General features: G+C 44.8%; 1 protein-coding gene across 4 annotated transcripts in view; it reads left to right on the forward strand.

Annotated features, from left to right (window-relative positions):
• tapt1b (transmembrane anterior posterior transformation 1b) overlaps positions 1–19551 on the forward strand; it is a 42098-nt gene that overhangs the window by 14053 nt on the left and 8494 nt on the right. For 2 of the 4 annotated variants that reach the window (XM_036516967.1, XM_036516969.1), the window contains exons 3-13: positions 1849–1967; positions 2559–2591; positions 7956–8118; positions 8683–8818; positions 9188–9285; positions 9855–9924; positions 10487–10567; positions 11041–11150; positions 15587–15646; positions 16036–16104; positions 16573–16649. In XM_036516967.1, coding sequence (XP_036372860.1) covers positions 1849–1967; positions 2559–2591; positions 7956–8118; positions 8683–8818; positions 9188–9285; positions 9855–9924; positions 10487–10567; positions 11041–11150; positions 15587–15646; positions 16036–16104; positions 16573–16649 — 1016 coding nt within the window. The remainder of the gene's footprint in view (positions 1–1848; positions 1968–2558; positions 2592–7955; positions 8119–8682; positions 8819–9187; positions 9286–9854; positions 9925–10486; positions 10568–11040; positions 11151–15586; positions 15647–16035; positions 16105–16572; positions 16650–19551) is intronic. The other 2 variants (XM_036516968.1, XM_036516970.1) reach the window with 1 other exon arrangement.

A 19551-nucleotide genomic window follows, 5' to 3' on the forward strand; every position in this document is an offset into this window, starting at 1 on the left:
TTAATTTGTCTCAAGATTTCACACATTTAGTAGTGATTATCCGGTTCCTCAACATTTCTTTTTAAATGAGGCAACTCCTCGAGACTACAAGATTCACTAAGGCTTGTTTTTGCCCACTGGTTGGGATTGAACATATTTGTCATCTTTTCTGCACAGGTCAGTTCACATTTTGCAAAGGAGATGGTTCTGTTAACAAATGAAGTGTGATATTGTAATCAGTCTAATGAACTCTGTCAGTTACAGATTGTGGTCACATGATATTATTGTCAGATGCTATAGAGTAAGAGATGTCACAGCTGTGAATGGTAGATTCAATTGTAGTGAACGTGTTCTATCAACTCTTTAACTTCTTTTCAAATTTTTCAATTTTAATTTCCCACCTTAGGCTTAAGAAAATGAAATTGTGATGACACTGGGCAGTAAATGTGATACTAAAAGACTAAAATATGCTTTATCATTCAGATTTAATATTATAGAGATAATTGCAGAAAAATGTAAGACATTTTGGGTAAAATGGCATTGAAAGGATCCGCAATCTCGAAGGAATGCCACTTTGAAAGGGATGTGCTTTACAAATGAACATCAGAGATATTCTGTGGTTTCATTTTGTAACAACTGCAAGACTTCTAACTGTGAACTGAGGGACTTTGTATTGTTCCAGCTCCCACTGGGATCCAGTTCAGTTACCCTTTGAGAAATGTCTCACCCCTTCGTGAATCCGCCACTGTGCATACGTGTTCGGTGTACCGTGAGGAATGTCCGGCACCTAGATGTGCACTTGTAAAAACCGTTAGATGTACAGTACATTTAATGACTTAGGGCAGGAACAGGAAGAGCGTGTAGTTTTCTATCTGCATGCAGAAGTTTACAGCAATTCATCAATTTCTCTGAGACAGAAGGGGGTGCAAGAGTCTGGTGAAGTTTACTTGGTGGCAGACGCTATCAGTGTTTCTTCATACAAAACAGTACATTTACATCACATCCCTGTTTACAGTAATTTCCCCATTTTATGTGATGTGCAATTTTTTTTATTGCTTGTATTATTTATTATTTATACTTTTGTTGAGCATTTGTTTGCCTCTGTGTTACAGTGTGACACAGTTACGGGGGCATAGTCCTCCTCCTATATCTGCACCCCCGTTTTATCTGTTATTCAGACCACACATGGGGCCTTACGTAATTACAGTAGGGCAAAGCCAGTGCCCTCTCAGGCTTTTAGAGTTTAGAATGGCGATTGGAAAACAAACTGTTAAATGTGATTTCCCTATGATTTTACAGTGGCAGGTGTATCAGCATTCAGCTAGAATACCACAGTTAAGGAAATCCACAAATATGGGGACATTACAGCCCTTCCTAAATTTTTATGTGTCAGTTATTCCTTCAATTGTCTTATTTTTTTTACTTATGATTTTAAAGTAAAATTGTAACTGGTATATAATTGTCCTCTTTTTTTAGTTAACAATAAAAACAAATCTGAATATATTGCCCAGACTCACAGTACATTACATTGCTGTTATTTAGTAGACGGTCTTATCCAGAGTGACTTACACGTTACAAGTTTTACATGTTATCCATTTATACAGCTCAACATTTGCTGAGGCCGTTGTGGGTTAAGTAGCAGTGTCCCAGCGGGGGAATCGATCCAGCAACCTTTTCGTTATGAGCCCAGCTCCTTACCACTATGCTACACTACTGCCCCAGTGTATACTCATAATAGACCACCTTTAAAAGGGTTTACAGTAGCTGTGAATCTTTCCACTGTGGTATGTAGAAATACAGCTGACCTGTAGATGTGTTAGTGACCATGTTTAACCCCTGTGTGACCGTGGCCCTGTCCTGTGTCCGCAGCTGATGATATTCGGGTTCTTCCTGTGCCTGGATGCCTTCCTGTACGTGTTTACCCTGCTCCCGCTGCGGGTCCTGCTGGCCCTGGTCAGACTCCTCACACTGCCCTGCTGCGGACTCAGGTGAGTGTCCCCATCTCCCACGAGCACCGCGAACACGCCCCTCGCTACTGCGCCACTCCACCATCATATCAAATACCAGAACCCTGTCCCACCCCCCTATGTCTCAGTCCATACACACTTCATTAAACAGAAAAGGGGCAACTTGCCAGTTGTACAGTTGAGCAAAAGCTACAGTTAGATTGTTGAAAATATTCCGAACAATTTTTTTTCTAGCATGGATGGAGACCCACAGAAATGCGTGTGTGTGTGTGTGTGTATCCAGACAGTGAATGCACACCCTCTAGTGCCCTGCACTAGAGAACCCAGTGTGCCCGGCATGTGGCACTTGCAATACAGGCTGCACAGGAGTGGAAAGAGGAGCTGTGTAGAAGTGGAGCATTTTCCAAATTCAGTCTCCCCATCTTAGCAGTGACCCTCAGTCCCTGGTGTTCCTGAAATCTTCCCCCATCTCTGAAACTGCCCCGAGAAAATAACGATGTAGGGGATTCAATCAAGAAGGCTGATATTACAGACACGCGTAGCTGTCCAGGACTTTTGTAGATCTAAATAGGTTTTGATCTTGTTTCTCTTTCTCACTCTCTCTACCTTTAGGGCAAATATATGCCCGTACTGCAAAAAGAGCAGGTATGCACAGACGGGTGGCCTGCCCTGGTGCCTGCTACACGCGCTGGCTTCATTTTAACAGGAAGAAACTGCCATACTCGCTGTCACCAGCTGTGTAGATGCCAGGTGTGGCTTTGCCCGGCCTTGGTGCTGAGAGACCGTGTTTCCGTAGACAGAGCGTGCAGGCGGCTTTGCTTCTCTTAACACAGCTGATTTTCCCATTGCGAGGTTCTCACATTAACACTAATGCTCAGACCACGAAGGAGGAGGACACATTCGCACTTTTTCCCGCAGAAGCAGCGAACCTGGACTCCCCTGATTAAGCCCAAGGGCTCAGTTCACTTTAACAGGTTGCTCTCTATCCACGTTAACTAATGCCATTCGGCTGTATTCAGCGGCAAATTGCAGTCCCTCATGTCTGCAGGGCTCAGGATGTGATGTCTTAATCTGCTGACGCAGCGCTGGCACCTACCACTCTCAGGCTACTCGCACCCTCTCAGCCTGGGAGAGCACAGCGACGGGGGTGTGGGGGTGTGGGGGTGTTCATGTTTACTGCACACCCTCAGAGGTCGGAATAAAAGAGCCCCACAGCTGGTGTGTTAGGAGCTCTTCATCCACAACCGCAAGACAGTGGCTCTGACCAGATATTTATCCTCTCTATAGAAGCTTTGTTGGTGCGTTACAGAGTGAGCAGAACGCATTGAGTGGATGCGTGCTGCTCTGATTGGGTATTGTGTGTCTGCGCAGTAGAGAAGAGCAGCTGATTAGACCCCGCTTTGGTGGGCTTTATGCTCTGCAGCTGTGTGAGGGGCGGAACGGCCGCCTTCCTCATGCCCTGTTGTTTCTTCAGAGTTTGCTCACAGTTTTCCGGCGAGCTGTGTCGGTTAGATCCCAGTCTCAGCTTTGCTCTGTTTACCGAGCGAGGTAAGCCCTCGTGATTATTCCTTAGTCTGCTTACAGACTGATGCTGCGATTACTGCGCTGTTGATTCATGTTGCATTAATGTGGAGTAAAGCTTCACTTGGCTTCACCTGCTCCACAGATACAGTCTTTGATACAACTGGTTTGTATCTGGTAGCCAGTCTTTAAAATGTACCTGTTCTTTCAGGGTGACAGTGCAAAGGAAATGACAAAATATAGGCCAAAATATTTGGTTATATTGTTTAAAGTTAACTCTCCTTGGTGTTTTGGTTCTTGACTGAGTGTTGTATTCCTAGCTGTCCACCAGGGGTCTCCCTGTATTAATTTTACAAAGGCTCTCTCTTCATATCGGTAACAGAAAAGAGTCTCCTCTCAGAGGGCTGCCTTCAGTGTGCAAAGGGGTTGTTTAGGTGTTTTCTAAAGATGATGGCTGTGGAAGACGTTGAACATGCTCAAGACTTCATTTCCCATCAGCCACTCTGTGAAACGTCTTGTGGCTCACTGCACATTGATAGATGACCACGTGTTCAAGTTGCCAAAATATGGTGTAGGTAGACATTCATGTAATCCTCCAGACCTTTAAAGTGTCCATATCAATACCTGCAGTGTGCTCTCAATGCCCTATTAAATCTTAGACAGCGAGGCACTGATTTTCTCTGTATTATCTCTGTATTATGTATATGTCTGCATTATGCCTGCACATGTCTTTTCCTTATTTAAAATGTAGAGTGACTCATCACTTGAGAACAATGATGGGTTTATGACCCATTCTTGTGAACAGCTATACACTCATATTGCAGTACAACTTCATTAGTCTGCAGCTGAGGAGCTCACACACTGTGGTTTAATTTTCCTTGTGCTCATTTTCCACCTACTGACTCCATTTTTTTTTTTTTTTTGCACTGAACCCAAGAGATGCAGAGCGCTCTTTAAATTCACCTAATTACAGTCCGCCCGACCTGAACCCTCTAATGATGCCCCGCATCCCAACACTTTATATTCTGAGCTGCAGGATGCCGAGAGTGGAGCGGAGCCAAGGACGACTGTAATTGGAGAAAACAAGGCCAGAAAACCCTCTGTACCTTTGATCTGATGTGACTTGGGGCTAATTTAGTGTTTCAGAAGAGCGCGCTATCATCGCTCTGTGAAAGACACTCGCTCGTTCGGCTGCCTTGCCTAAGGAAGACGCTAGTGCATTTCGACAGGGTGGCGGTTAATAAGTCGCGCTTGGATCCATGAAGCAGCTTGTAAAGTCAAATGTCTGAAGGGAAACAATCTCATCTCATTCAGTTCATGTGTTTAAAGCTCACTGCACGTGGTCCCTGTTTAAACGTTCGGAGAGATCATTCAGAAGAAGACACCCCCCCCCCCAAAAGGAATAACCCCTCCTTTTCCAGGCAAAAGCCCAGTTGTTTCTGGCTCATTGTATCTGGCTCATAGCAGCCTCCAGCAAGTGGGCAATAGCTGCTCCTGAGTGCGCTCCCAGTGGGCTGTCTAAGCCCAGAGCCATGCAGAGGGCCTAAAATACGTCTGACCTTTAAACGGCAGGGTAATGGGATGGCTCAGGGGCGAGGGGTGATGGACTCCCACCTGCTAGCTGGAGCTGAGAGGCTTTAGGGGGCGATAGGATTTAGACTGGTACCACAATGTCCCCGCGCCAGCCCTTTTCAGTGAGGTCCCTCAGCTTTGGGAGGTGTGAGTTGTGGCTTTAAAGTTAGCTGCGGAATTAAGAGCCGTAGCCTTCAGCGCTCGCCCTGCTTTTTCCGAAGCCTTTAATTTTTTACGCCATTACTTATTAATGTGGTTGGTTTTCTGTTAAGTGGAGCATATTTCATAATTGCCCTTCCTTTATGAAACTAACTTTCTGAGGCCCTCATTCAGTATAACTGCAGCACGTCTGTATCGTTAATTAACGAGCAGGGACACCTTATTATTTTCCCCTTTTATGGATTGTTCTTTAGTCCACTCATCTGTTGAGGTTAAGGGTTTATATTCTATTTTTTGTCATTGTTTCTCTGGTCTTTATCAACCTAATCACTCAATGGAAAGACCTGGCTGTTTAATGTGACAGGGTTAACCCTTATTAACCTCTCTCCTGAGGAGCAGGAGGTGTGCAGGCCTAAATGAAACTGGCCTGCCCTTGACTCGTCAGAACAGTTTGCTGCGTAGCAATACATTTGGCCACTGGGAGGCGCTGTGATCTTGTCACTCAGCAGACTTTCAAGGTGTGATCTTCACAGGCATGAACGGTTTCACCTCAGGTGCTGAATTAGACATGTTTGTTCGCACATACAGAGTGTGAGCAGTTCTCTCACACCCCTGCGTTAAACCGGCAGGTAAACCGACAATTTGAATACCAGAAATAACTTTTTAAATTTGTACAAAATAACTTTATAATCCTTTTCGCCTGAGTCATGAATGAGTTGTCCTCTCATCTTTGGCTTAGTATTTTTGACCTCTCCTTTTGTCTGAGTCTCCTAGCATGGGTCATAGTGGAAATGGTAAATCATGTATTTTATAAATCATGGGAATCTGTCCTGATGGTATGGAGGTGACTTAAATTTCAGCAGGTTCTTTTCTGTATTGCGTGCATGCCTGCGTAGGTGTGTGTACATGGCCATGAGTGCCAGTGTATAAGCATGCCAGGCATGTGTATGTGAGCGTGTCTGTGTGTGTGTCTGTGTCTGTGTGTGTGTGTGTCTGTGTGTGTGTGTGTCTGTGTGTGTGTGTGTCTGTGTGTGTGTGTCTGTGTGTGTGTGTCTGTGTGTGTGTGTGTCTGTGTGTGTGTCTGTGTGTGTGTGTGTGTGTGTATGTGTATGTGTGTGCGCGCATTTGCATGTGTGCTTGTGTGTGAAGTTATTGTGCGAGTATTTGTGTGCACAATGTGGTCAGGCAGGGAAGGTTCTTCCTCACAGGAAGGCAGGAGCTGTGCAGGACTCTGTGAGCTCGGCTCTGTGAGCTCGGCTCTGTGAGCTCGGCTCTGTGAGCTCGGCTCGGCTCTGTGAGCTCGGCTCTGTGAGCTCGGCTCTGTGAGCTCGGCTCTGTGAGCGCTCAGCCCACTGCAGGTGATCGCTGGGAGAGCAGCGGGTTGCCAGAGCTGTGGAGCGGGGCAGCGTCGTGCTCACAGCAGCTCGGGTGGGATCACCTCCTCCCCTCCGATCACCTGTCTCTGCATTATTCACACCAGCCGCCCCGTGAATTATTCACTCCTCCGGTATTTATAGCTCGCCTCGCTTTGTTGGCGTTTGTGCACTCTTCCTGTGCTGTTGTTCTCACAGGATCCTCTGACTTCTCACAGCACTCAGAAAAGCCAAGCCTACTGGATTAATTACACTGAACGCCTTTGCTTCCTTAGTTTGACAGATGAAGTGTAACACTAGTTATTGTACTCTTCTTGGTTATGTCCACTAGTAACAAACGGCATGTAGTCGTGTAGTGTAGTGTTTAAGGAGCTGGGCTTATAACCAGGGTGTTGCAGGTTCTGATCCAGCTGGGATACTGCCACTGAAGCCTTGAGCAAGGCTCTTAACCCGAACCACATCAGTGTATGTTCAGCTGTTTGAATGGATATGCTCTTACAGACAGACATGTGTGTCACATTAGAGAATGGTGTCTGCCAAGCAAGGTCATAATAATGAAAAGTCGTTTGATGTTCCACAAAATGCAGTACTTTGCATGTTGCATGTTGTACCTACTGACGCCATTATGTTCAGTTTGCATCAGTGCTGGTACCTGTAATAGCTCAACTCATAGCTCAACTCATTATTGTGATCTTAACTCATAATACATTGTGAAATGATAGCAGGTTTGATCACAAAGCTAAAAGTATTAATGAACTAATTAAGTAACCAGCGATGGCCAAAAGCGCCCCTCTGGCTGTTTGCAGCACCGCAGTGGCTGTGAATGGAGTGGAATTGAAATAACTTCTGAGGGCGTTGGCGCTGTCCGCCACCTTCAGACCAGGCCCTCTCCTTCATCTTCGTTTGGCCCCAGCTGCAGTGGCCGTCCACCTGTCCCCTGTGGGACGGTGCAGTGCAGATCATTCAGGATGGGGTTTTCTGTGTCTTCAAGGAGAAATCGCCCACTTTATTAATGTGCAGTTAGGACCTGGTGGCGTTGCCGCTCCCAGCACCTCTCTGTATCCATTTCCTCTCCTCTGCCCTTCAGGTGCAGTCATGGGCTCAGATCTAAGTGGGCCTCACTCATGTATTCATTCATGAGGTTAAAAAAAAAAAGAGAGACTTGTTGCAGTTTGAGAGAGCTGATGGTCCAGTCTTGAATTGGTAAGAGAGCTGCTGTCCTAGTTGTGTCACTTTCAGAGCTGGACTAATGGGTCTTGTGTGTGTGTGTGTGTGTGTGTGTGTGCACGTGTGCGCGTGTGCGCGTGCGCGTGTGCGCGTGCGTGTGTGCGTGTGCGTGTGTGCGTGTGTGTGTGCGTGTGTGTGTGTGTGTGCATGTTTTCAGCGGCTCACGCCTCCTGCAGCCCGCCCAGGTGTGTGACCTGCTGAAGGGCTTCATCATGATCATCTGTTACTCCATGATGCACTACGTGGATTACTCCATGATGTACCACCTGATCCGGGGTCAGTCTGTCATCAAGCTCTACATCATCTACAACATGCTGGAGGTACTGTACCATGACAATGCTCCTCTGTAGTAACGATCAAATCAAACTCTGCCTCACGCTGTGGAACATTCCACCCCTGAACCTTGTGAACACGGTTACACCATCATCACTCAGCAGCTAAAACGGTGACCAGGACTCCGTGGCTGAACCAGAAGGGAGTACAGAGTGTGTCTTGTCCCTGATTAATGGTGTCTGACTGGACTCTGTTGGGCTCAGCATCAGAGCTGGAAAAGACACACAGTGTGTCCTTAACACTGCAGTAACCCCTTACCTTTAGCAGCACAAGCACGCGATAAAGTATCTGCCAAGCCAGTGACATTCCAATGCCAATCTGCTAATGTTTTCTCCCTAGCGAACACATTGTTTTCCCTTTGGTTGAAGGTTTTTGTGCCTTTTGTTATCTAAATGGTCTTTGATAAAAAGCCATGTGTGGGAATTCACTCTGTTTGAGATGCAGAGGTCTAAGGGAGGCACACATTACATTGTTGTCATGAAATAAATGTTTGTCTCCCATGATGCAAGGCCCCTGATTTCATGACCACCCCTGTGCTGTTCCCCGGGCAGGTGGCAGACCGGCTGTTCTCGTCCTTCGGGCAGGACATCCTGGATGCTCTGTACTGGACCGCCACAGAGCCCAAGGAGAAGAAGCGAGCGCACATAGGAGTCATACCTCACTTCCTGATGGCTGTGCTCTACGTCTGCATCCTTTTACTGCCACTGGGTCCCGGGGGAAGCGGGAGAGGGGTTGCTGTGAGCCAGCTGGATTTTACATTACATTACTGTCATTTAGCAGACACTCTTCTCCAGAGCGACTTACATGGGTTACATTTTTTACATGTTATCCATTTTACAGCTGGATATTTACTGAGGCAATTGTGGGTTAAGCACCTTTGCCAAAGGGTACAGCAGCAGTGTCCCAGCTGGGAATTCAACCAGCAACCTTGCAGTTACAAGCAGTGCCTTACCACTATGCTGCACTGCCACCCCAAGAGAATACAGCCAACATTTTAATGGTTGGCAGTTGATTTAGTTTGAGTAGTGTGGCTTTCCTTAGCAGTGTTTTCCACAGTTCTCCATGCCATCCTCATCATGGTTCAAGCGACAACGCTCAACGTGGCCTTCAACTCCCACAACAAGTCACTGCTCACAATCATGATGTCAAACAACGTGAGTTTCCGGAAGAGGAAAGCTCTGAAATCCTCTTATGACATGCATATTCATGCCTTTTGTGCTTCATCAAAATATGAGATAGAATGTTTAAATAATTCATTAAACCCTGTGGTGGACCTCTAGTGTACATTCAAATACAGCTCTAAAAACAGTTCTTGTATAAGGAATACTAGAAATTCCACATCTTAATAGCTTTTAGAAGTTTAGACTTCAGATCTATTTTGTTTAGGAGTTCACATCAGAATGTGCTTAGGACCCCAACAGATTCCCAAAAAGCAGTTCACTTGTCCTTAAAACTACACTTAAGTTTAGAAGTTACAAACTTTAAATTACAAAGTCAAGCATTTTTTAGTCCAGCACTATGATAACATCATTAGTTCAGTGGTCGCTGAACCGAAAGGCAAAGGGTGTGTAAAAATGAAAAAGCCTAATGCATGCTAAAATTCATCACCAAGTAAGCTAAATACAAAACATGTTGCAGTCAGATCTGAATGAATCTAGGCCGGTGTGTGGAATCTACAGCGCCGTCAGATTTGCTAACGCGTTTGTCCTCTTATCATCTACAGTTTGTGGAGATCAAAGGAAGTGTGTTCAAGAAATTTGAGAAGAATAATCTGTTTCAGATGTCTAACAGCGGTAAGACTGATCGGCCCCAAACTCCACACCGTCACGGTATGAGTGGGGGATAATTGAGGAAAGGTATCAGGAGGCAGCGAATGCGTCTCCAGAGGCCAGCCCAAGTGCAGGCGGTGCCGTATGAAAGCTGCTCCGGTCCCGTCTGCGAAGGTGGCCCTTTTGAAATGGAAATGGGAGCTAGCGAGCGCGCCACAGCAGAATAGGCGGATTTAAACACGGCCCCTGCGTTCAGCCTCTTTGTTGTCATGGCCGCTGAACATCAGGGCTTCAAAACACTTTAATCAGCTGCTTGTGTGGTATTTTTTTCCACTAGCAGTCTGAGTGTGCTTTCCACAACATGCCACTGAAGGAGCAGCAAGTGTTTGATTTTGGAGGCTGTGGAAGAGTTCCATTAGCCACAGTTTATGTTTGTGGCATATCTTACAATAACTTGTCACTGTAATAGCGTGTTCGATTTTTGGAGTACAGTTCTGTACTTGATATCTTGTGAATGATGGAGCTGTTTATTTTTAAACCGTTTTGCCTGTGCACGCTCAATGGTAATGTTTTCTTTTCCTCCTAGATATCAAAGAAAGATTCACGAACTACGTACTGCTACTCATAGTCTGTCTTAGGAACATGGAGCAGTTTTCATGGAACCCAGGTAACCAGTGTTAAAGTATTCTTTTTAAGAACATTTTGTTTGCGCTACACTTTGCGTTTCCACACAGTCTGGACTGCGAAGGTAAGAGAAGTGTTTGAAGCCCCAAAGGCGTTGTCGTCATCTTCATTAAAACCGTGAATTATGCTGAGTTTTTCATCACTTTCATCAGTGATGAAAGAAGTTCCATTATCACAGTCAGAGGCAGTGAACAACTGTCCGAGCAATTAACGAACTCCTCATTTCAATTTCAGCAATATCATAGGCTGTGTTGGATCACGTTACATAGGCATAGCTTCCTATTATAGAAAACTGAGAAAGTTACCGACAGAGAGATGCACTCCAGCTGTAAGTGCTGAAGATGGATGTGTGGTGTCTCTGCAGATAGACTGTTTTGCTTCATCCTGTCCGTTACTTCACAGATTTCCCCTCCGCAGTGACGGTTTGCTGATGCTCTGCTGTGTCTATATTCCCAGATCACCTGTGGGTCCTGTTTCCTGACGTCTGCATGGTGATCGCCTCAGAGATCGCCGTCGACATCGTCAAACACGCTTTCATCACGAAATTCAACGACATCACAGCAGATGTAAGTACTCCACAGCACACACGTCGCTGTGCTATTCCCCCGGTGTATGAGAGCATTCCAGCCAAACTGCACGGGGTTTGAGGAAAGAGATGACTAAGATTCGGTTTTAACATTAGGTATGTGCTTGTCATCAGCCTTTGGTATGATTGACAACATGAACGTCAACCCCCTGTCTAGTCCGGCGACTCGAAGGGGGAGTGTGATTGTTGGTTTCACGGCATATGCCACAGGCACGTCACATAAGCCTGGACTTTCATGAGCTAGTTTTACCTGATATACTTACTGAGCGTTAAGTATTTTCAGAAAATACAAAATCTTAGTGTCACAGAGCAGCATTGTAAATGTTCTCACTGCAAAAATTATTTCAGTTTTCCCCCAGATTTGTTCCGTAGCATATCCCTTATTACTGCAGTGAAACGAATTGCAGTGGTGTGGTCATTTTTTATTGGCTTATGGTATCCCCACTCATGAAGTGAGCTGGCCTACTTATTATGTAGGGAAGAAAAGGAAGGAGTATCACTCAGTTACAACATTCATATGCCCATCGATGTATTCCTTTATTTAAGTCTCTTTAAATGGTTGAGTTAATCCACACAGGGAAGGAGGTGGGAGGGGAGGCCCTCCCTCAAAGGAGGTCACCTGTTTCCCACACTCTAGTTACGAATCTCAGACTGTCTGTAGTATAGTGATGTCATAATGCTGTTGTTTAATGTGACACTTGGGGCAAAGGGCGCTGTCAAAGTGGAGAAGCCCAAGTGCCTGTCTGCCCTACTTCCTTCATGAGGTGGACAAAGACGACCATAGTGCTAGCTTTATTACCTTATTATTTTTGTAACAAACACTGTCTGGTGTCAAAGGGGATATTAGCAAACCAGAGCAGGTGTCCCTGGGGTCTTGCTTGAAGGATAGCGTCTTCTAGACAGACAGCGCCTGCTCCTCTGACCTAAATCTTTACTGGGTCACTGTATGTCATCATTCCTTTGAAGGCCTCTGGCACATCTATCATCTGCATTTTCCTCTAGATCGCAGGTCAAACACCTTTCTGTAGTAGTTCACGTTTATGGCTGTTAATAATCGTGGGTCACCTTGAAAGCAAAAGGGAGATGAAATCTTTGCTGCTGCTTTGTATGATTATACATTACTTCATAGTTAATGTGCAGGGAAGCAGTAACATTGGTTCACCTACTTAAGTGCCTTTTTCCCTGAGAAAGAAAACATGGGTCCTTGTATGTTTCCTATGTTTCACACTGCATCTGATGCACACCACATTAGTACAGCAAGAGTCTGAATGACTACATCAATGTTTCAGTCTGGCACAAATCCTCAGATACACAGCAGTGTTTCATCGCTGTCTGGAGCTGCTTGATGCTGTGGAAAGTGAGTGTGAGAAGATGCTGAAGCTGCCGGCTCTGCAGAGCAGAAGAGACGAGCGAAGCAGCTGCTCCTCAAGTCAGTCCAAATATTCAGCATCAAGCTTGAGTGTCCAGAACGCCCAGTTAGCGGGTACCGTTCCAGCCAGTCAGTCCTGTTGTTAGTGTCTGTTTCCCGAGGCCTGAAATAGCCTGGGGTTTACCGGAGTACATCACTGTCTGGGTTACAAAACCAGCCGTTAGACGCAGCGGAGGGGTGGGACCGGCCTGGGCTCCCGCGGGAACGCAGGGCAGGAGAGGATTAGGGAGAGGGACGGATCACCTGCGGGGAGGGGGGATTAGCACGGGGGGGGGGGCCGTGTCTTACGGCAGCTTAGGCTGTGGGATTTGTGGCATGCCGCCGCGGTGGGGCTGTCTGCGGCGCATCAGCCCGTGCGTGTTTGCGGCCCACTCCGCTCCTCCACGCGCAAAACTCGGTCAGACGCCGCCCCAACCCCCCTGCCGGGCGCTCCGAAAACCGCTGACAGCTCGCCGAGGACGCCGCCCGCGACAGTAAAGGATTTTCATCAAGCATTACGATCAAGCGCTGTGAAAGGTTGTGAAAAAAGCAGCGGTACTGTATAAGTTATGAGGAGAAGCGTATCTTGCCAACGTGGAGGCTCTTCAGACGATCGTATTCCTGTGCAGGTGCCCTGCTTGTCTGCAGGCTCTTGTTTTGTGTGTGGTTTTATCAGGCAGAATACGTTTTTACTTTACTGTCCTTGACATGCCCACGGACTCCTGATATCTGCGTTTACATTTATTCATTTAGCAGATGCTTTTATTCAAAGAGACTTAGAATGCAAAGGTAGATAGTGTACAAAAAGACTACATAAACACCAGTACACGTACAGAAAATGGAAAACATTTAACCACAATTGAACAAAAGTGTCTTTCAGTGCTGCGGCATACAGGTAACCAAAGCATAAAGCCAAATTTAACTTAAATATCAGTTAAAGTGTATAATTATAACACCCATGAAGCGGCATGGTGCAGTTGGGAGAAGCGTGTCCTCGGTCTGTTCCAGAAGACAGCCAGCAGCTCTGTGTTCCTGGCCCTGCTGTGGGGAGCTCATTCCACCACGTGGGGGTCGAGCAGACAGGGGCTGTGCCTGGGATTTGCAGCCCTGTGGGGGAAGAGACGGCCACAGGGGACTGCAGAGTAGAGCCGATCATACACCCTATGGATGAACTGGGCCCAACAAAAACACCTGCTGAACAGCTGACCCCCTCCCTCGTTCTCTCAGTTAAACCCTTTCGTCTAATCCACTGACCAAAGAGCAGCCTCAGGGCAGGTTCAGGTTTACTTCAGAGGTGCAGAATATTTTCAGATTGGATTTTGAAATTGACTGAACAGTCGATTGACTGTAGGTCTCAGTTTTCATTTCAGTTTTGCTCTGTGATTTTGGTTTATTTAAAAGTTGCTCTGACTCGTAATAGGAGCGTCAGCTGGTGTGAAAGCCTCGTCTGTATCCGCGCCATCATTTCATAAATAGAACAAATGCAGGGAGTAACTCATCATAATTCTGTATAAATGCATTTGCGGGTCCCTGCTGTGTCAGAGACCCTACTCTGCAGGAATTAGGATAACGCAGAAAATCGTGTTCTGGGAAGAGGGCAGGGAACATTGTTGAGTGATTGTTTTCTCAGAACGAAATCAAATGTTTGTAACAGCAGCTGTCACAAATCACAGACCTGCTAAAAGTAGTGTTTTGAGTCTCCATCCCACTGTGAAAAGTTCTACTTTTGTTTATAATGGGACTGCCAGTGTTGACAGTATCGTCATGGGTAGATGCCTGTTCTTTGCGCCTACAGAAACACAGGTATAACTATTCATAATTATTCATAATACAGCTTTAAACCTCAATAAATACTACTCCAGTTAATAAAAATATCAGCCATTTATGTTTAACTAGGGATCAAGGTTCAGTTTAAGTATTATGACACCATAAATAATTATTTGAAAATTAAACCCTGGGAAAGTTTTTGGTTGGAGTTACCAGATAAATACGCAGTGTTTTGCCCTTCCAAGGCTGAAACACTAAAACACTTGCCCCTGTGATCACTTGAATAAACAACCCAGGCAACTGTCTGTTCCGGACTTCCCCTGAGATCCCAGCAGGCAGAGAGCTTGCTCGTTAAATGCTACCCTGTACTGCACATGTAGCCGAGCCGGAACAGCGTGAGGTAGATTGATTTCGGATTGATTAGAAGTGCTCTTTTAATGAAGTGCTTTTTAATTTCCCTAGCTGGGGAGGGGGGGGGGGTGCTTCCACAGTACATACTGTGAAGATTACAAATAGAGCTTTGTTGCTCACAAACATGGCAGCTCCAAGTGAGGGAAAGAAACCCAACATCTACAACAGATACCCCATATACCCCCCAATATACTGTACGCACTGTGTCCTAGGGGCTTCATGAGTCATCTTCAGGCAAACTCCTGGACCAGTCCAGGCCAGCATGAAAGATTCCTATCACTGCATACGAGTACTGGCAGTGTGTTTACTGTTTTCAGTCTGTTCCTCTGGACCCGCTTCACTCCGTTCACAATAAAATAGAAAAAATCTCCTGTGGTCTCCATTCAGAACTGCATCATAGCTTTTTCCATGATGTGGCCAAAACAAATGATTATTCTTTTCTCTGACATCCGTTTCCAGCTGAGTGGTTTCCACACTGTGTATCTTCAGATGTTTGTCTTTCAGTTTTAATGACTGTTTGAACACGAGAGATATCTTTATAGGCACCATGATTAATGCATAAGATCATCTGGGGATTTGGCTAATGCACTCCCAGGAGTAATATTGGGAGACGTTATACAGTGAAGTGTACAAATATATCTAACAAATACCAAAAATAAAAAATCTGTGCCATTTTTTGTCTGTATCTGTTTAATTTGGCATAGGCATAGGTCTGAAGCAGTAAGATAAAGTAGGCCCTTTACTTGAAGTAAGGAGTGCTTTGTGACCTTTTATCAAAGGTCTCTTTGTAGCTTTGTTGTGTAGAAATATGAAAATTTCTCTTTCTCTAGGTATACAGCGAGTACAGAGCCAGCCTTGCGTTTGACCTCGTGAGCAGTCGGCAAAAAAACGTAAGAGCGAATGATCACTAACAGCTTATTCTCATAGCAGATCTCCTTTTCCACAGTTCTGTTAGTTACCATACATACATTTTTATGTTGACAGTTAGCCTATGTCTCGTTCATGCATGTTTATACTGATGATTTGTGCATCTCTAATAGTGTATTAAGGTTTATGTTTATGATTATCCCATTTCTGTCCTGAATTCACAATTATATTAATGGCGACTCTTTTCTGTAGTATATTCATGCTTATATTGGTAGTGGCCTAAATCTGTACTGCATTCATGCCTGAGTTGATGGTGCCCCTTCACTGTATTGAATTAATGCTTCTATTCATAGCGGCTTTTCTCTGTATTGCATTCATGCTTGTGTTGACGATGGCCCATCTGTTTTCTCAGGCGTACACAGACTACAGTGATTCAGTCTCAAGGAGAATGGGGTTTATTCCTCTTCCTCTCGCTTTATTGGTAAGCTCATATCACCCAGCAGACAGAGACATAGTCCAATTTTAAGTGTGTGTGTGTGTATGGATGTGTGAGTGGGTGTGAGAGAGAGAGATAGAGAGAGGAAGAAATCTTTTCCTCCTGTCTGAATGGCTGTTTGGTCTAAACAACCTCTGATTGGCTTTTGGAGTACGCACCATCTTTTCCAGGAGAAGAAAAGTCCTCATGAAGACCTGAATATTGTTTTGTGGTTTTTTAAAATCAACAATGGATGCTTTAATTGCTGAAAAAAATAATCATGCTTAATTATTGTACTGTTCTTATTCTTCTTATTGTAATTCTGGCCTCTCATTGAAAATAACGGGATTAGTAAATATGTATTGATTTGATATCATAATTTCTAACTGTTATTATCAGTGGTAGTATAGTTAATGATTGATTTGATTTCTTGTGAAATTGTCTCTCCATCATCTTGTGATTGTTGTGCGACAGCTGATCCGAGTGGTGACCAGCTCTGTGAAAATCCAGGGGTCCCTCTCCTTAGTGTGTGTGCTTCTGTTCTACCTGGGGTAAGACTCAGCCTTCATCTTTAAGTCTCATTCTGATCATTCATTCACCAAGGCTGCCTCTCCTATCAGTGAGCCAAAGGAGTGCGTTCGTTTCATCAAAGTCCACACTCTGATCAGACTAACTGAAACACATCATTTTCACGGAAAATATTCTCATTTCAGTAATTGCCTGAACAAATTAGAAGGAATATGTTTATTTTTCTCTTATGACCCCCATCCTTTCTCTGAACACAAGGTATCTTCTTATTTAAGACGTAGGACAAAATCTTGTGCTGGGATGAAAAAAAATGAAATGAGTTTTTCAAACAGTAAACCACAGAAGATAATAAGATCTTTGACCGAGTTAAACGTGGCTGTAAGAGCCGGATGTTGTGGGTCTGTTGCCAGCTGGTATTTGGGTTGAGTTTCTGAGTACCTACTTCAGTTTGGTAATGACTGCCTGCCGTGAGTGGTGGCTTGCTAAGACTGCGCTGAGCTGGCTGTAATCCTATAACTGAAATTATGCATTAGAGGAGCCTCAGTAGCCACAGGGCTCTCCACACTGAGACAGTAATACAGTCATTAATGCACGGACAGGGACCGGAACATCCCGGACACGGTTACGCTTGTATGAGTGATCCTTTTGTGAATGAACAGAAGCTGTGTGAAATGGTTCACTCCTCGGTGTATTCAGTAGGTTATGCACTAGATTTTTTTTTTTTATACATATATATCAACAAGCAAAGTGTAACCTGAAATAAGATTAATAATGTAACCGCCCTGAGGTCTGGGTCCTTTTTTTTCCGTTTTTTAATACATTATGCATTTTAATGTAGTTCCCTCAGTTTGTGGGAGTCCTTGGGGTGTGTAGTAGAAGAATGTGTTCATGGTGCCCTGTCTTTTCCACCATCGTCCACAGCTGTGTTATTTAAAAAACAGCAGATCCTAAACAGAGACCAGTGCTAGAACAAACAGACCAGGACCCTGAGACTAAGGCTGTCTGCCTGCATTTGACATCCAATGAATCATATGTGAAAACCAGAGCCAAAGAAGTCTGGTGTTTTTAACCAAACCCACTGCCTCCTGCCCTTCAGTGTGAGAGTGTATGTGTGTGTGTGTTCAGTGCAGTTTTTGGTAAAGTCCAGACCTTGGCATTAGGACTGCATCACTCTTGACTGAGTCCACAGTTGATTTTCAATGCAGATCAGTTGTCACAAAAGATTTAGTACAAATATAATTCATTAATAATTGTTACGAGCGTGTAAACTTTTATATTCGATGCTAATATCATGCAGTAGACTCATACAAGCATATGTTAAGGGATTCATTGTTTTGAGAATCTATGATATGCCAAACTTTTGTCAGTCTTTTTTCATAGGATGGGCTATTTTTTAGGCATATACATACTATAATGTCATATTACCAAAAATAAATATTCCCATAGCAGTGTTGTGCATAATGTAAAAGCTGTAGTTTTTTGTCCATGATTAGTTCTCTGGAGGGTTATCAAGATCCTGTTTACTGCTGTGAATTCTCAGCCCCACAATAAGTGTATCTGTTCAGTCAGAAAACATTCCATAATTAATGGATATGTTTAGCAGTGGACGTCAACAGCGGCCTCACATGCAGAGTCATCACTTTAATGAGGCCACAGTTCTGCTGAAACAAAACATGCTGCTCTCTCCCTGCATTTAGAACATCTTCGTTGCTGAGGCATTTGTACAAATTTGGTAAAATATGATCAATTACAAAGACAGATGGTTGTTTCTGGATTGCTCTTGTGCGTAATCACACTCATTGTTGATGTTGATGAGCTGTTGTTGGAATACATTAAGTGGAGCTGTCTGGTTATTTAGGCAGGGCTGTCTCACAGCCAATCGGGATGTAAGAAATATTGCTTGAATAGGGCAATATTGAGCGAGTCAGCAGTCAAAATCAAAGCCTTGTATAAGAATAATATTTTTTCTACCTAAAGGGAGCACGCAAGGCTAGATTTCTTTGCTTCTAACTGTGAATTACCACTACTGGTTTAGTTAAACTCAGTATTAATGAGGCATTGCTCAGCGCTTTTCTCCTTGTGGGAGCTCACATAATGTCTGCTCCTCTTCACCATAATGACAGACATACCATACTCTTCATCGACCACAGTTATGCCATAATTTTCATCACTGTGATAGATTTGCTGTGCTTTTCATTATGGTGAGAGATTTACCATGTGCTTCACCACTATGAGAGAGAAGCATACTCTTCACTGTGAAACACAAGCATACTCTCCACTGTGAGAGATGCACACACTTCACCAACGCGAGACAGTCTTCATGCTCCGTCACTGTGCAAGATGTGCTCACCGCTGTAGAGGAAGGCTGACCTGTCCCTGTGAGGACGGCCTCTTCTTCATTGCCGTGTGATTGACGTGTTTCACTGTCTCTGTGAGAGGTGTGGACGAGACCGTGCCGAGACCCGGGACCCTCGCCTGAGGGTGGGCGAGCAGGAGCCCTGGGATTAGAGTTCAGAGAGGGTCGGTGTTTATGCCCCCACTTTCAGACGATTACGGCTTAGCGGGTTAAACCGAAGGGGGAGAAGTTGCATGCAGTGGCTCTAAATGAAAAACTCAGCTGAAGCTGCCTGGCAGGATGTTTCAGAGCAATGAACAGATTAAGCTAATTACAGGCCTTCTGCAAATGGCTTTTACCGGGCAAACTTTTACTGGGACTTTTACAGAGGAAAGCAGTGTGAAATTACAGAAACCACATGGCCATCGGGTACTCACATCTGCAACGACAGGTGATCCAAGAATGAGTTGCTGATTCAGTTTAAGTGATTAGAACCTCATTTGGAATGTCTACGAACCCAGCAATCTCCTGTGTACAGCACAGCTGAGGAGCTGCAGCAGTCCGGAATGCCAATGCAGAATGAATTGCGC

This window comes from Megalops cyprinoides, chromosome 22 (assembly GCF_013368585.1).
Source record: "Megalops cyprinoides isolate fMegCyp1 chromosome 22, fMegCyp1.pri, whole genome shotgun sequence".
Classification (NCBI taxonomy): Eukaryota; Metazoa; Chordata; class Actinopteri; order Elopiformes; family Megalopidae; genus Megalops; species Megalops cyprinoides.